The following is a 14,589-nucleotide window of genomic DNA, read 5'->3' as shown; positions in this document are numbered from 1 at the left end:
CCTGGACATTCAATAACAGATTTAAAAGTAGCCATCTTTCAACCAAAAAAACTTCAAAAACAGACTTCAAAGAGAAACTGAAGAGCTATAATTCATTTGCAAACTTAACACCATTAATTCGGGCTTCAATAGGGACTGGGAGTGGCTGGCTCACTACAAAAACAATTTTCCTTCTCTTGGTATTAACACCTCCTCCTCAATTATTGGGAGTGGACCACATCCACCCTTGTCAACACTGGTCCTCCACTTGTAAGGTAACTCCCTTCTCTTCATGTGCCAATATATATTTATGCTTGTATCTGTAATTTTCACCCTATGCATCTGATGAAGTGGTTTTTTTACCTACAAAAGCTCATGCCCAAATAAATGTTAGTCTTTAAGGTGTCACCGTACTCCTCATTATCCTGGACTTAGGTTATCAGTTCTCATGTCTGAGAAATCTCCCCTCTCTGTTCCTGTATTACACAGTTACATGTACGGTGGGAGGCAAGGGATGATGCTTTTTTATAGAGTCCAACATTCTGTACTGTTCACAACAGGGTAATAGACTAAATGGATCACTGATCCAGTGTAGCATACGAAGTTTATATGGTCTCAGCTCCTTCTGAATCACAACATTTTTATTTTAGTAGTAATTTCAAATAAGAAATCAAATGCTATAAAAGCATCTTGAAAAAACAACAAATGTGAACTGGAAGCACACTGTGATTCTAAACTGTTAGTTTTGACTTTTTCTATTTGTTGACTATAGTTATACTGTATCTAAATGACAGTGTTACTTAGTTGCTGCCATATCAAAGTAAAAAGGAGTTTATGAAAAGCATGTGTCTGTCTATTCACTCACCTAACCCCCAGTTAAATTCATTCCCTACTGGGTTGGAATGCCGCATTTGTTGAACGCCAGAGCAAAGTTTCAGACCATTTAGGACAGGGAATGCATCAGAATACCTTATCAAGTTGAAGTTGTAGAGGTAATTTTAAATATTGAAGACTGAATGTAATATCTAAATTGGAATTTGGCCGAGAGAGAGAGAGAACTTCCCTACTGTTGCAAAATAATACCATGGAATGGATATATACATCTCCATTCTATGGTATTATTTTGCGAGAGAGAGAGAGAGAGTGTGTGTGTGTGTGTGTGGTCAGTTCTTAAGTGTTATTTAATCCCCAAGAGACAGCACTTCCAATAGCACAGTGTCTCTTAATGTCATGTTGGTGCATTAGCCAAGTACCAACTCAGAGGTAAGTGTCAGCTACTGAATCATTAAAAACACTTCCTGCAGCACCTTAGGATTACCTTGAAGTTCTATCATAATACTGATTGGGACTGACCTAAAATAATTTGAAATCTGATGATATCACAGCATAAGGTACCATTTATACAAATGAATATGTAAACAGTGAATATTATCTTGCTACAGAGCTCAAAGTATGTTTAGCATTATGAAGGTAAACTTGTCTTGGTTGGGAAGCAGCCTCATCAGTTTTAACTCATTTCTTTTGCAGATGTAGCGTGTGTATCAGAATTGAGACTCATGAATGCGTTATTGAAAATCACTAGAGCAGCATGCTCAGTTCAGGAGGAGCCAAGAACCATCCACAGGAGTACTGATATTGAGCAGGGTAGCACTATTCAGATCAGTGGCTACCCACAACCACAGTAGTGTGAGAGCAGTACTCTTCGACAGGATGGGGCAGCAGCTATAGTCCAGAATAAAAGCTCTGGTGGTCACTACTTGGACTCATTGCAATACTTTGTAACATTGATGCACAAGAGTCTCAGCTCTGATAAAGGCTGCATTATGTCCTCAGTAGATACCAGTAACAAGTGAAACAAGCCTGGAGAGAAGGCAACAGCCTGGAGTGGAAGTCGGAATCCTACTGTATATTTGTGTAGTATTTGAAGTTAAAAACTCAACCTCAAATGTACACACTAAGACAGAGCAGTTGTAATAAGGGGAGTAAAAGGAGGAGGATTCTGCTTCTGGGAGGGAAATGATGTTTTCTGAGCTCCACATTGTGAACGCAGAACATACTAGATCTAGTAGCAGGATTCTTGTTATAACTGTGATCTGCATTCTTGTTGTAAGTAATTCTAGCAGGCTACTGAATAAAGCAATGCTGTGTTTTCCTTTCTTGAAATTATTTTATTGACCGCTATAGTGTTCAGAAAATTAATGCTTTTGCACTGAGTCAAAATAAAAACTTTCATGTAGGCTAATAGATTTGCGGTGCAGAGGACTGTTTATGCACAAAAAGTTAAATTTATGCAAACTAAATGTTCCCCTAGTAGTTCACTTTCAAGCAACTCAGGTTGCTGCATAGACAGCCCTTAAATGATCAAGATGGCTTCAAAAGATTTAAATTTACTGATTTTCATCTTGGAACAACTCAGAAATGGCTAAATAGAATGTCAGCTCCCCACCCACTGCACCCAAAATTGCATTTGACTTGAATTCAGCTCAACAAGCTATTTTTCCAAGAATCTCTGTGCATTAAAAATAGAGACTGCCATGTCACCCATAATAAGAGCATTGCTGCTATGATATATGCTGAAGTGGCCAACCTGTGGCTCTGGAGCCACATATGGCTCTTCAGAAGTTAATATGCGGCTCCTTGTATAGGCACCAACTCCAGGGCTGGAGCTACAGGCGCCAACTTTCCAATGTGCCAGAGGATGCTTGCTGCTCAACCCCTGGCTCTGCCACAGGGCCTGCCCCTACTCCACTCCTTCCCGCCCTCTCCCTGAGCCTGCCGTGCCCTTGCTCCTTCCCCTCCCCCCCAGAGCCTCCTGCATGCCATGAAACAGCTGATCAGGAGATGCATGAAGGGAGGGGGAAGAACTGATCAGTAGGGCTACGGGTGGTGGGAAGAACTGGGAGCAGAGGAGAGCTGTTGGGGGTGCTGCTGACTTATTACTGTGGCTCTTTGGCAATGTACATTGGTAAATTCTGGCTCCTTCTCAGGCTCAGTTGGCCACCCCGATGTATACTGAGAGAGTTGGGTCATGGGTCCCATATGTAGACATGGATGTGTGCCATTAATTACATTTTCTAGTGTGCATTAACTGTGAAGAATTTTTTGTTTTGTCCAATGAGGATGATTGTAATCTAACTATTTCTCTCTCATGTCCTGTAGTTAAAGCTTTCCATCTCAAGTATGATGAAGTGCGTCTAGATCCAAATGTACAGAAATGGGATGTAACAGTATTAGAATTAAGCTATCACAAACGGCACTTGGACAGACCAGTATTCCTACGTTTCTGGGAAACTTTGGACAGGTAAATATGCTGAAAACTTTTACTATGAGTTTTTTGTGGGGAGGGAGAATAAGGTGTCAAAGAAATTGTGTATCTTAGAAAGATCCAAGCAATAGCTTAGAGACAAAATATTGCTTGCTATTCATGATTATGACACTGCAAAGCCACCTTGAATTTCAAAAAAAGTACAGATAGACCGAGAGGGAATAACCAATCCTCTTGGAATGAAAAGTGTCAGTTTAATTCAAAAAAGTGTGACGGTAAAACTGCTGCTAAACCATCTACTAATACTAAGTCCATACCTACCGTTTTTTTCATAATGTAGAGAAGGAGCTTGAGGAACAAGTGTTATGAACCATTTCCTATGCAGCAGTTCAATAAACGTTAAGAAAAAAGATGAGCCTATTGTATCAATGTGTAAATTTAGTTTGATTTTGATGCTGTGATTGTTTAACAGCAAAATATATAAACAATTAAAGCTGGGATTTTCAAAACTGCCTAAGGTAGCTAAATCCCATTGAAGTTAGAATTCCTTCAGGCTTCTCTGACAATCCCAGTGAAATCACTCATTTCCAAACTTTGTTGTTTTATCTCTCCATCAACGTCTTCCACAAATAACTGCACAAATGTTTCTAAAGGCTTCCCAGAGATGACTGATCAAAATGAACTTTAGATTCCTTTTCTTATAGTCTTATAATTTCAGATGTAATTTCATGTCTTCAGTAAGGCATTTGGCACAGTCTCACATGACATTCTCATAAGCAAATTACAGAAATGTCATCCAGATGAAATTGCTATAAGGTGCATACAAAACTATTTGAAAGACTGTACTCAAAGTAGTTCTTCTTCAAGTGATTGCTCATGTGCATTCCACAATAGGTGTGCACGCTTGCCACGTGCACTGGTGCCGGAAGTTTTTCCCCTAGCAGTACCCATAGGGGAGCACCCCTAGCGACCCCCGGATTGGCAGCACCATGGCATGGTATAAGGGGCACCGTGTGCGGAAAGTGGACTAGATGATACAGCTTAGGGAAGGGAGCAGAAGGAGACTCCACCGATTGGAAGGCAGGGGATGCACTGTCCTAGGGATGGAGGTTCCATGACCACGGCTCCCAAGAGAAGGAGGCTGATGGTGGTGGTTGGAGACTGTCTCCTCAGGGGGACTGAGTCATCTATCTGCTACCCGACCGAGAAAACCAAGAGGTCTGCTGCTCACGAGGAGCTAGGATTCACGACGTGACAGAGACTGCCAAGACTCATCAAGCCCTCGGATCACTACCCCTTCTTGCTTCCCCACGTGGGCACCGATGATACTGCCAAGAATGACTTTGAGCAGATCACTGCAGACTACATGGCTCTGGGAAGAAAGATAAGTGATTTTGAGGCGGAAGTGGTGTTCTTTTCCATCCTCTCTGTGCAGGGGAAAGGCCTGGGTAGAGACCGTTGAATTGTAGAAGTCGATGAATGGCTACGGAGGTGGTGTTGGAGAGAAGGCTTTGAATTCTTCGACCATGGGATGGTGTTCCAAGAAGGAGGAGTGCTAGGCAGAGACGGGCTCCACCTAACGAAGAGAGGGAAGAACATCTTCACAAGCAGGCTGGCTAACCTAGTGAGGAAGGCTTTAAACTAGGTTCACCGGGGGAAGGAGACCAAAGTCCTGAGGTAAGTGGGGAAGTGGGATACCAGGAGCAAGCACGAGCAGGAGAGTGCAAGAGGGGAGGACTCTTGTCTCAGACTGAGAAAGTGGGACAATCGGTGAGTTCTCTTAAGTGCCTAAACACAAATGCAAGAAGCCTGGGAAACAAGCAGGGAGAATTGGAAGTCCTGGCACAGTCAAGGAACTGTGATGTGATTGGAATAACAGAGACTTGGTGGGATACTGTCATGGATGGATATAAACTGTCAGGAAGGACAGGGAGGGCAGAAAAGGTGGGGGAGTTGCATTGTATATAAGAAAGGAGTATGACTGCTGAGAGCTCCAATATGAAACTGCAGAAAAACCCAAGTGTCTCTGGATTAAGTGTGAGCAACAAGGGTGATGTCGTGGTGGGAGTCTGCTATAGACCACCAGACCAGGGGGATGAAGTGGACGAGGCTTTCTTCCAGCAACGAACAGAAGTCAGTAGATCACAGGCCCTGGTTCTCATGGGAGACTTTTTAATCACTCTGATAATCTGCTGGGAGAGCAATACAGTGGTGCACAGACAATCCAGGAAGTTTTTGGAAAGTGTAGGGGACAATTTCCTGGTTCAAGTGCTGGAGGAACCAACTAGGGGCAGAGCTCTTCTTGACCTGCTGCTCATAAACCAGGAAGAATTAGTAGGGGAAACAAAAGTGGATGGGAACCTGGGAGGCAGTGACCATGAGATGGTCGAGTTCAGGATCCTGACGGAAGGAAGGAGACCAGCAGAATATGGACCCTGGTCTTCAGAAAAGCAGACTTTGAGTTCCTCAGGGACCTGATGGCAGGATTCCCTGGGCGAATAACATGAGGGGGAAAGGAGTCCAGGAGAGCTGTCTGTATTTTAAAGCATCCTTATTGAGGTTGCAGGGAAAAAAAGATCACAATGTGTAGAAAGAATAGTAAATACGGCAGGCGATCAGCTTGGCTTAACAGTGAAATCCTTGCTGATCTTAAACGCGAAAAAGTAGATTCCAAGAAGTGGAAGATTGGACAAATGACCAGGGAGGAGTATAACAATATTGCTCAGGCATGCAGGAGTGAAATCAGGAAGGCCAAATCACACTTGGAGTTGCAGCTAGCAAGAGATGTTAAGAGTAACAAGAAAGGTTTCTTCAGGTATGTTAGCAACAAGAAGAAAATCAAGGAAAGTGTGGGCCCCTTACTGAATGAGGGAGGCAACCTAGTGACAGAGGATGAGGAAAAAGCTAATGTACTTAATGCTTTTTTTGCCCCTGTCTTCACGAACAAGGTCAGCTCCCAGACTGCTGCACTGGGCAGCACAGCATGGGCAGAAGGTGACCAGCCCTCTATGGAGAAAGAAGTGGTTCGGGTCTATTTAGAAAAACTGGACAAGCACAAGTCCATAGGGCCGGATGTGCTGCATCCGAGGGTGCTAAAGGAGTTGGCGGATGTGATGCAGAGCCATTGGCTATTATCTTTGAAAATTCATGGCGATCGGGGAAGGTCCTGGATGACTTGAAAAAGGCTAATGTAGTGCCCATCTTTAAAAAGGGAAGGAGGAGGATCTGGGGAACTACAGGCCAGTCAGCCTCACCTCAGTCCCTGGAAAAAGCATGGAGCAGGTCCTCAAGGAATCAATTCTGAAACACTTAGAGGAGAGGAAAGTGATCAGGAACAGTCAGCATGGATTCACCAAGGGCAAGTCATGCCTGACTAACCTAATTGCCTTCTCTGAGGAGATAACTGGCTCTGTGGATGAGGGAAAAGCAGTGGATGTGTTTATTCCTTGACTTTAGCAAAGCTTTTGATATCGTCTCCCACAGTATTCTTGTCGGCAAGTTAAAGTAGTATGGGCTGGATGAATGGACTACAAGGTGGATAGAAACCTGGCTAGATCGTCGGGCTCAACAGGTAGTGATCAGTGGCTCCATGTCTAGTTGGAAGCCAGTATCAAGTGGAGTGCCCCAAGAGTCGGTCCTGGGGCCAGTTTTGTTCAGTATCTTCATTAATGATCTGGAGGGAAGGGATAGGATATATGGAGGGACCTAGACAAATTAGAGGATTGGGCCAAAAGAAACCTGATGAGGTTCAACAAGGACAAGTGCGGAGTTCTGCACTTAGAATGGACGAATCCCATTCACTGTTACAGACTAGGGACTGAATGGCTATGAAGCAGTTCTGCAGAAAAGGACCTAGGGGTTACAGTGGACGAGAAGCTAGATATGAGTCTACAGTGTGCCCTTGTTGCCAAGAAGGCAAATGGCATTTTGGACTGTATAAGTAGGAGCATCGCCAGGAGATCATTCGCTCTATTTGATAATGGGAAGCCTCATCTGGAGTACTGTCCCATTTTGGGCCCCACACTACAAGAAGGATGTGGAAAAATTGGAAAGAGTCCAGGGGAGGGCAACAAAAATGCATAGGAGGCTGGAGCACATGACTTATGAGGAGATGCTGAGGGAGCTGGGATTGTTTAGTCTGCAGAATAGAAGACTGAGGGGAGATTTGATAGCTGTTTTCAGCTACCTGAAAGGGGGTTCCTAAGAGGATGGATCTAGACTGTTCTCACTGGTAGCAGATGACAGAACGAGTAATGGTCTCAAGTTGCTGTGGCGGAGGTTTAGGTTGGATATTAGGAAAAACTTTTTCACTAGGAGGATTGTGAAGCACTGGAATGGGTTACCTAGGGAGGTGGTGGAATCTTTCTTTATAGGTTTTTAAGGTCAGGCTTGACAAAGCCCTGTCTGGGATGATTTAGTTAGGGATGTGTCCTGCTTTGAGCAGGGGGTTGGACTAGATGACCTCCTGAGGTCCCTGATATTCTATGATTCTATACCCTCAGTTCCTTCTTGCTGCCAGTGAAGGTTCTTTGGAACTGCTGTGCTCCAGATCTCTGCTGTAGCTTTCTCTGTTGGGGCTGTTGTTTAGTTGGCAAAATGGTAAAGGTTCTCTTGGTGGGCCACCGATTGTGGCGTCTCACCATTGGCTGCCCCACTCTGGCTTATACTGGATTACCTCCTTCATCTCAAAGCCCAAGGCCTAGCACCCTCATCTGTCAAAGTGCATCTGGTAGCCGTATCGGCCTTCCACCTGCCAGTCCAGGGCCACACAGTATTTTCTCATGCCATGACCAGTCGATTCCTTAAGGGCTTGGATTGCCTCTTTCCTTACGTTAGGCCCCCGTCTCACAGTGGGATCTGAGCTTGGTTCTGGCCAGGGCCTCCATTTGAGCTGCTTGCCACGTGCTCCTGGTTCATGGAAAGTAGCCTTTCTTGTGGCAATCACATCTTCTAGCCCTGACCTCTGAACTCCTGTAGATGGTATTTCATAAAGATAAGGTCCAGCTCTGCCTTCACCTTTCTTTCCTTCCCAAGGTGGTCTCTGCCTATATATGAGCTCTGTCCCAAGCCCCATGCGTCTAGTGAGGAGCTCCATCTCCACGTGCTAGATGTGAGACAGTCCCTGGTGTTTTACCTGGAACAAACAAAACCGTTCAAGAAGTCTTCACAGCTGTGCATCGCCACGGCTGAATGCATGAAGGATCAGCCGATCTCCACTCAGCGGTTCTCCAGCTGGATCACTTCATTTATCTGCATTTGTTACAACCTGACGGGAGTTCCCCCGCCACCTATTGTGAGAATGCACTCAACAAGGGTGCAAGCCTTGTGGGCCGCCTTTCTAGCTCACGTCCCTATTCAGGACATCTGTAGGACTGCTATATAGTCATTGGTCCACATGTTCACCTCATATTATGCGATTGTCTCCCAGACCAGGGAGGATGCCGGGTTCGGCAGGGCAGTGCTCCATCTCAAATGTCTGTGAACTCTTACCCACCTCCAATAGGTATAGCTTGGAATCACCTATTGTGGAACGTTCATGAGCAGTCACTTGAAGAAGAAAAGACAGTTCTTCGAGTGATTGCTCATGTATATTCCAGGCGTGCTCCTTCCACCCTCAGTCCCTTCTTGCCACCGGTGAAGGTGCTTCGGAGCAGCTCTACTACAGCTTTGCTGTAGCTCGTCCCCCAAACCGCTTGTTCGTTCAGTATATGGTACCAACAGTTATAGCTTGGATCACCTACTGTAGAATACACATAGGCAATCACTTGAAGAAGAAAAGTCAGTTTCCTTTTCTGTAACTGGTGTGCTTTGAGATGTGTTGCTCACATCCATTCCACATCCCACCCTCCTTCCCCACTGTTGGAGTTGTCTGGCAAAAAGGAACTGAGAGTGGGAGGAGCACGCAGCACCCCTTATACTGCGCCATGATGGCACCACTCCAGGGGTCACTGGGGCGCTCCCCTACAGGTACTGCTACGAGAAAAAATCCGGCACCGGTGCACGTGGTGAGCATGCACATCTACTGTGAAATAGACATAAGCAACACATCTCAAAGAACACCAGTTACAGAAAAGGTAACTGTCTGTTATCAATGGTGTGCTGTCAAACTGGTGGGATGTATCTCGTAGGGTCCCACGGGGGTCTGTCCTGGGTCTAGTACTATTCAGTATTGTCATTAATGACTTAATGGTGGAAAGGAGTACGCCTACATAATTTGTGGATGATGTCAAGGAGGGAGGGATTGCTAGCACTTCAGAGGACAGGAGTAGAATTCAGAGCTACCGTGGCAAATTGAAGAATTGGTCTTTGAAATCAACAGTAAAGACGAGTGCAAAGTACTGTTCTTAGGAAGAAAAAAATCAAATGCACAATTACAAAATGGGAAATGAGTGGCTAGGCGGTAATATTGATTAAAAGAATTTGGGGGTTAGTGGATCACAAATAGAATATAACTCAACATGATGCAGTTGCAAAAAAGACTACCAATCTGAGATGCGTTAACAGGGATGTTGTAAGGAAGACATGGAAGTGCCACTCTACTTGGCACTAGTGAGGCCCCAGCTGGAGCACTGTATCAAGTTTTAGGCACCACACTGTACAAAAGATGTAGAGACACTGGAGAGAGTCCAGAGGAGAGCAACAAAAATGAAAGTCTTAGAAAATCTGACTTACGAGGAAATATTAAACAAACAAAAACTGGGCATATTTAGTCTTCAGGGGGGAAAAAAAGAAAAAGACGGGGTGTGGGTGGGGACCTGACAAGTTTTCAAATAAGTTAAGGGCTGTTATAAAGAGGATGGTGTTCAGTTGTCCACTGAAGGTAGGACAAGTAATTGGCTTAATCTGCAGCAAGGGAGAGTTAGGTTAGATATTAGGAAAACACCTTTCAGCGGGATGGTCTAGGTTTACTTGATCCTGCCTCAGAGCAGGGAACTGGACTAGATGACCTTTTGAGATCCCTTCCAGCCCTCCATTTTTGTGGTCTATAAACCAAGCCAATGTTCTCTGAGAGGAAACATTTGACTGTCCTCTTTTCAGGCATACAGAACACAGCATTGTACACAACTTTCATGACTCATGAAGAATCTTTTTTTGGATCTTTTAACATCTGATAATGTTCTAAGAATTAGGTTTTAAAATAATTTTACTTTTCTCCCTACTGTGCAGCATTGTTCCTTGAATAAACACTTTCTGTAACTACCAGAAAGTGCTGTTAATGCTGTTTTTTTGTTAACGTTGCAGGTACATGGTAAAGCACAAATCCCATTTGAGATTCTGAATCCTCTGGCTGCCATTCATTTTGTGGAGTGTGATTGAGAAATATGAAAGATGCTCCAGTCTGGAGACTAAGGCTCTCACTGTATGCATTTGTCAGGAACTTTACAAATGAAGAAAGGGTCACAGTTTAATCTTTTATAAGATCTTGTTTGGATGCTTCGTGTTATGGCAGGTTGATACTTGCTGTTATTACAAGCAAAAGTGTTTTGCTTAAAACTATTTTTTTAATAATGTTAGCCTTCTAGCCTGCAAATCAAATTGTATATTTTGATAGCAGCAGTTTCTTCCCCATTTTGTTAAGTTAGGAAAATTTTTAAACAGTATGTTTTTTTTGTTCCTCATTAGAATATAGGTTGATCTTCACTGAAAGTTACAGTGTGTGTGTGTGTATATATGTAGAGAGAGATATGTTGTAAGGCTTTCAGAATGACTTTGCTTCTGAGTTTAGCTCTGGTGTCCTTTGCTTTATTGTTTCACTTACTGAAAATATTTTGTTGTGAATGGTATTATGTTTTAGTGTATAGGACTTTCAAACCTAAGCAAAGTGACAATTGTTTTGGATAAATCAAAATGTCAACCTGTATATGTACTGTATATTCTGTTTTGTTGAAAAAGGGATGATGAAAAATCAAGAACCACTTCTTTGGGCTTATAATATTCCAGTTTAACAAACCTTTAAACTTTATTACAAATGCATTCAAGTAATGTTAACACAGAATGTCCATCCTCCTCACAGATCCTTTAATTTAAAATTTGAAGTGTGTATGTGTACACTACTACTTGTCAAATACTTTATATATGAGAGTCCAAACATTGTACAGACTAAATAATGAATAGAACGGGGGAGAGTTTGCTTTTCTTAAGTTACCACATGGAATTAATACTTTTAATGCCAGTACATTAGATAACCTCTAATGTTTTCCCTTATGACAAAAGTAGCCCAAACCTTGTCTCCAGGAGTTGCCATTTTCTAATCTGAGCAGCTAATGCAGCCTTCCAGCAATACTGCACTTGTACTCAAAATGAACCTACTCCAGTTACCAAAGAACACATTTGCTTGATCTAGATTGTGAGCATCACTAAGGCAAGAAAACACTGGTATTTGTATGAGTTTATGGTAACTACTTACTTTATGACATAATTTAATATAGTATACCAATTGATATAATAGAATGATTAAATACTATAACATACTTTTCTGGGGTAGAAAAAAATGTGCTTATATTTCTGCTCTTAAATTCTGAACCATGTTTCTTATGCTTTGCATTTGAGGTTTGACAAAAGTAAAATATTCTACATATTCATTTTCTTTTGCTTTTATTTCACATTTTATCTTCATTTTTTAATATAACTGGAAGAATAAATAGCTCCTACAGAAGTTTTAGAACCATACTGGCATACCAGGACTCTGAGGTCCCAGTGGTTTTGGTGATATTTAACATTTTCATCTCAACTGTTCTAAGACTACAATTTTTACATTTAAAACTAGGAAAAATAAAAACCTCTCAATTCAATTTTTTTCATAGCAGTTAAAATCCACATCAGTAGTACTAAGAGTGGAGTTTTGAATGGATATCACAAAATCACTGGGAAGAGCAAAAAATTCAAGACTGTAAAATAATTGAATAAAATCCTTTTTAGAAAGTTCCTTCAACTGGTTTAAGAGGTTTGGTCAGATCCAGGTCACTGACTCTCCCACTAATTCTGTTTCACAGAATTATCCAGAATTTTCCTTTCTTTCTATCTCTTAACCTTGAGATAAAACTAGGGAACAATTGTCATTAGCACAGCACTTTTACTATGAAGAAATGATCAATACAATTTGGGGTTTCATACTGCTGAAGTTCTGGGGCATCTAATATTTCTGTTTCTGCTGCTCAGAAATGGGCAGTTTTGTAGAGTTAGTCAGTACTATGTATATGGGCAACATACTTAGTTTTTAAAAGACTACTATAATGGGCAGCTGCAACTTTTCCCCTGAGGTTTTGGTAGGCACATGTACTGCTCACATGCATTATAATTTACAGATTATACTGTGCTGTTTTTTAAATATGCAAAGTCCAGTTGACATTGTCTCTTCTCCATCCTCTGTTTGTTGTGTTATGTGTTAAAAGCACATGGTGCTACAGCTCATCAGTCAGTCTCAGACCCTGCAATACTTAGGCTCAATGTGGCACACTGGACAACAGCTTGATTCTGATTTCGCTTACACTGGTGTACATCCGTTGGAGGCAGTGGAGTGATGCAGGTGTGAAACTGTCAGGAGAGCAGAATGTGTGAAATCTGTTGGTTGAACTGTACCATTTTCTATGGATTCAAAGCCAGACTTTTAATCTTTTGGAATTTTCTATTTGCAATATATGTGATTACGATCCAAAACTTATTTATGAAGGAAATGGCACTTTTCGGTCTCTTCATTTGTGAAGGTAGTGAGGTATCTATCTAAGTCATTGTGCAATTAGTTCCCATTGACTTCAGTGGGCGTTGGATAAGGTCCTCACAGAATAGCTCTCCTGTGGTCTTTCTATATATACATTTATACACACGTTATGAAACTACTTGGACTTAAAGTTTAACCATTCAGCATTTTACAACAGATCAGGTGTTTGAGATAACTTTTTATGCTTAATTTATCTACAAATTAATGAATGGTAAGGAAAACTGATACCAAGAACTAGAGAAGCTGTACTATCTGCCATTTGTTTAATTAAGTGAGCTGCATTCCTACTGGTGAGCAGTTTTCAGAGCTTGCAGTGCTGAGACATGTATAATGTGTGTAAACTGTATTGAAAATTAAAATGTGTAAGTGAGAATGTGAACTTTTTTAATGACTGTCGTTTTACATAAAAGTTAAATGACACAAGCAGTACGTAGGGTTCAAATATCAAATTGACTGTTTCCTCTCTATTCTAGTACTGTTTTAATAATCAAAACTGCTTTGAAATATCTAAACAATAACACCTCTACTATCATTGTTTAAAAAGTACTAAGACAAGATGGAAACTGGCTTACAGTGTGATATTCAGGGTTCCATACTGCCAAGGTTTAAAAAAATTACAGCAATATTATAGCTGCCAATAGGGACCTTTTGAAATACCGATTTATATTAAAAATATTATTGCTTATAATTTATACAAAACAAGAGTTGTCTGTACACTACTTGAGCTTTCTGAATGCTGCACTGAACAAAGTGGCAGAAGCAGATTTCTTAAGTAAATGCAGAGGTAATTTCTTTTTAAATAGACTTGTATACCTGAAGAAATAACAGATCAGCACCTTCAGCTGAATAGGCTTAACTACTATATAGTTATTGACAGAGAATTTTTTTCTATCAAGATAATTCTACAAGGATATGCTAAAAGCCAGTGCTTGAGCTACATGATTTATAGAACTATTCTACAATACTGTAAACTTCTTATTTTTTAATACAGATAAGGAATAATATGTGGGAAGTGTACTATGTATTAAGTTCATAAAGGAGCTGAAGCTATGATCAAAGATAATGTGATATTTGATGTCAGATAAATGTTTATCTGAACAGCGTATTTGTTTTTGGCTTTCATTCTGTGTTCAATCAGTGTGTAAGATATTAGTTCTCTTCAATGACTTTCAAAAATAAGTTTTATTATTCTAACTTTTCATTCTCATACCCATTGACATATGCACTTCGTTGCTAATACTCGCTAACACTATACAAAAATAAGCTGGTGAAAATTAATGGATTAGATGGTGGGTTTAAAATTTAATGTTGTGAGGTTGTGCTCATTTTAATTCAAAAGCCATAACTAATGCCAAGTACTTTATTAAACCAATGTGTTCATAAAAAATTAAAAATCTCTGACTGAAGAAATTGTTGGCCTAACAGGTTAAAGTTCACCTGGAATGCTAAAAGAAGTCTGTGGAAAAATATGCCATATAGATTGGATTCTGTGAATATCAAATTGTAGCTCTCTAAATTATGTAGCACCTGTTTTTTTAGGTGCTATGGTCCTGTTAGTTTCATTTGTCTGGACGGATACATACTTTACTTACAATTTGTAATGCACATTTATCTTTTCGGTTTGCTG

The 14,589-nt window shown here is 41.3% G+C and overlaps 1 protein-coding gene across 3 annotated transcripts in view; it reads left to right on the top strand.

The window, feature by feature from the left end:
* The window catches only part of CDC73 (cell division cycle 73), a 174,379-nt gene extending 160,315 nt beyond the window's left edge, over nt 1-14,064 (top strand). The window contains exons 16-18 of one of the 3 annotated variants that reach the window (XR_004375155.1): nt 3,139-3,280; nt 10,487-10,604; nt 12,637-14,064. Coding sequence is in view for 2 of the 3 variants with exons in the window: in XM_032791044.1 (XP_032646935.1) it covers nt 3,139-3,280; nt 12,637-12,685 (191 nt within the window). In the remaining variant the exon portion in view is untranslated. Of the gene's footprint in view, nt 1-3,138; nt 3,281-10,486 lie in introns of all 3 variants that reach the window. The other 2 variants (XM_032791044.1, XM_032791045.2) reach the window with 2 other exon arrangements.
* The last annotated feature ends 525 nt before the right edge of the window (nt 14,065-14,589 follow it).

Source organism: Chelonoidis abingdonii, chromosome 7 (genome assembly GCF_003597395.2).
Source record: "Chelonoidis abingdonii isolate Lonesome George chromosome 7, CheloAbing_2.0, whole genome shotgun sequence".
NCBI classification, from domain to species: Eukaryota; Metazoa; Chordata; order Testudines; family Testudinidae; genus Chelonoidis; species Chelonoidis abingdonii.
This window is presented reverse-complemented; position numbering and strand designations above follow the sequence as displayed.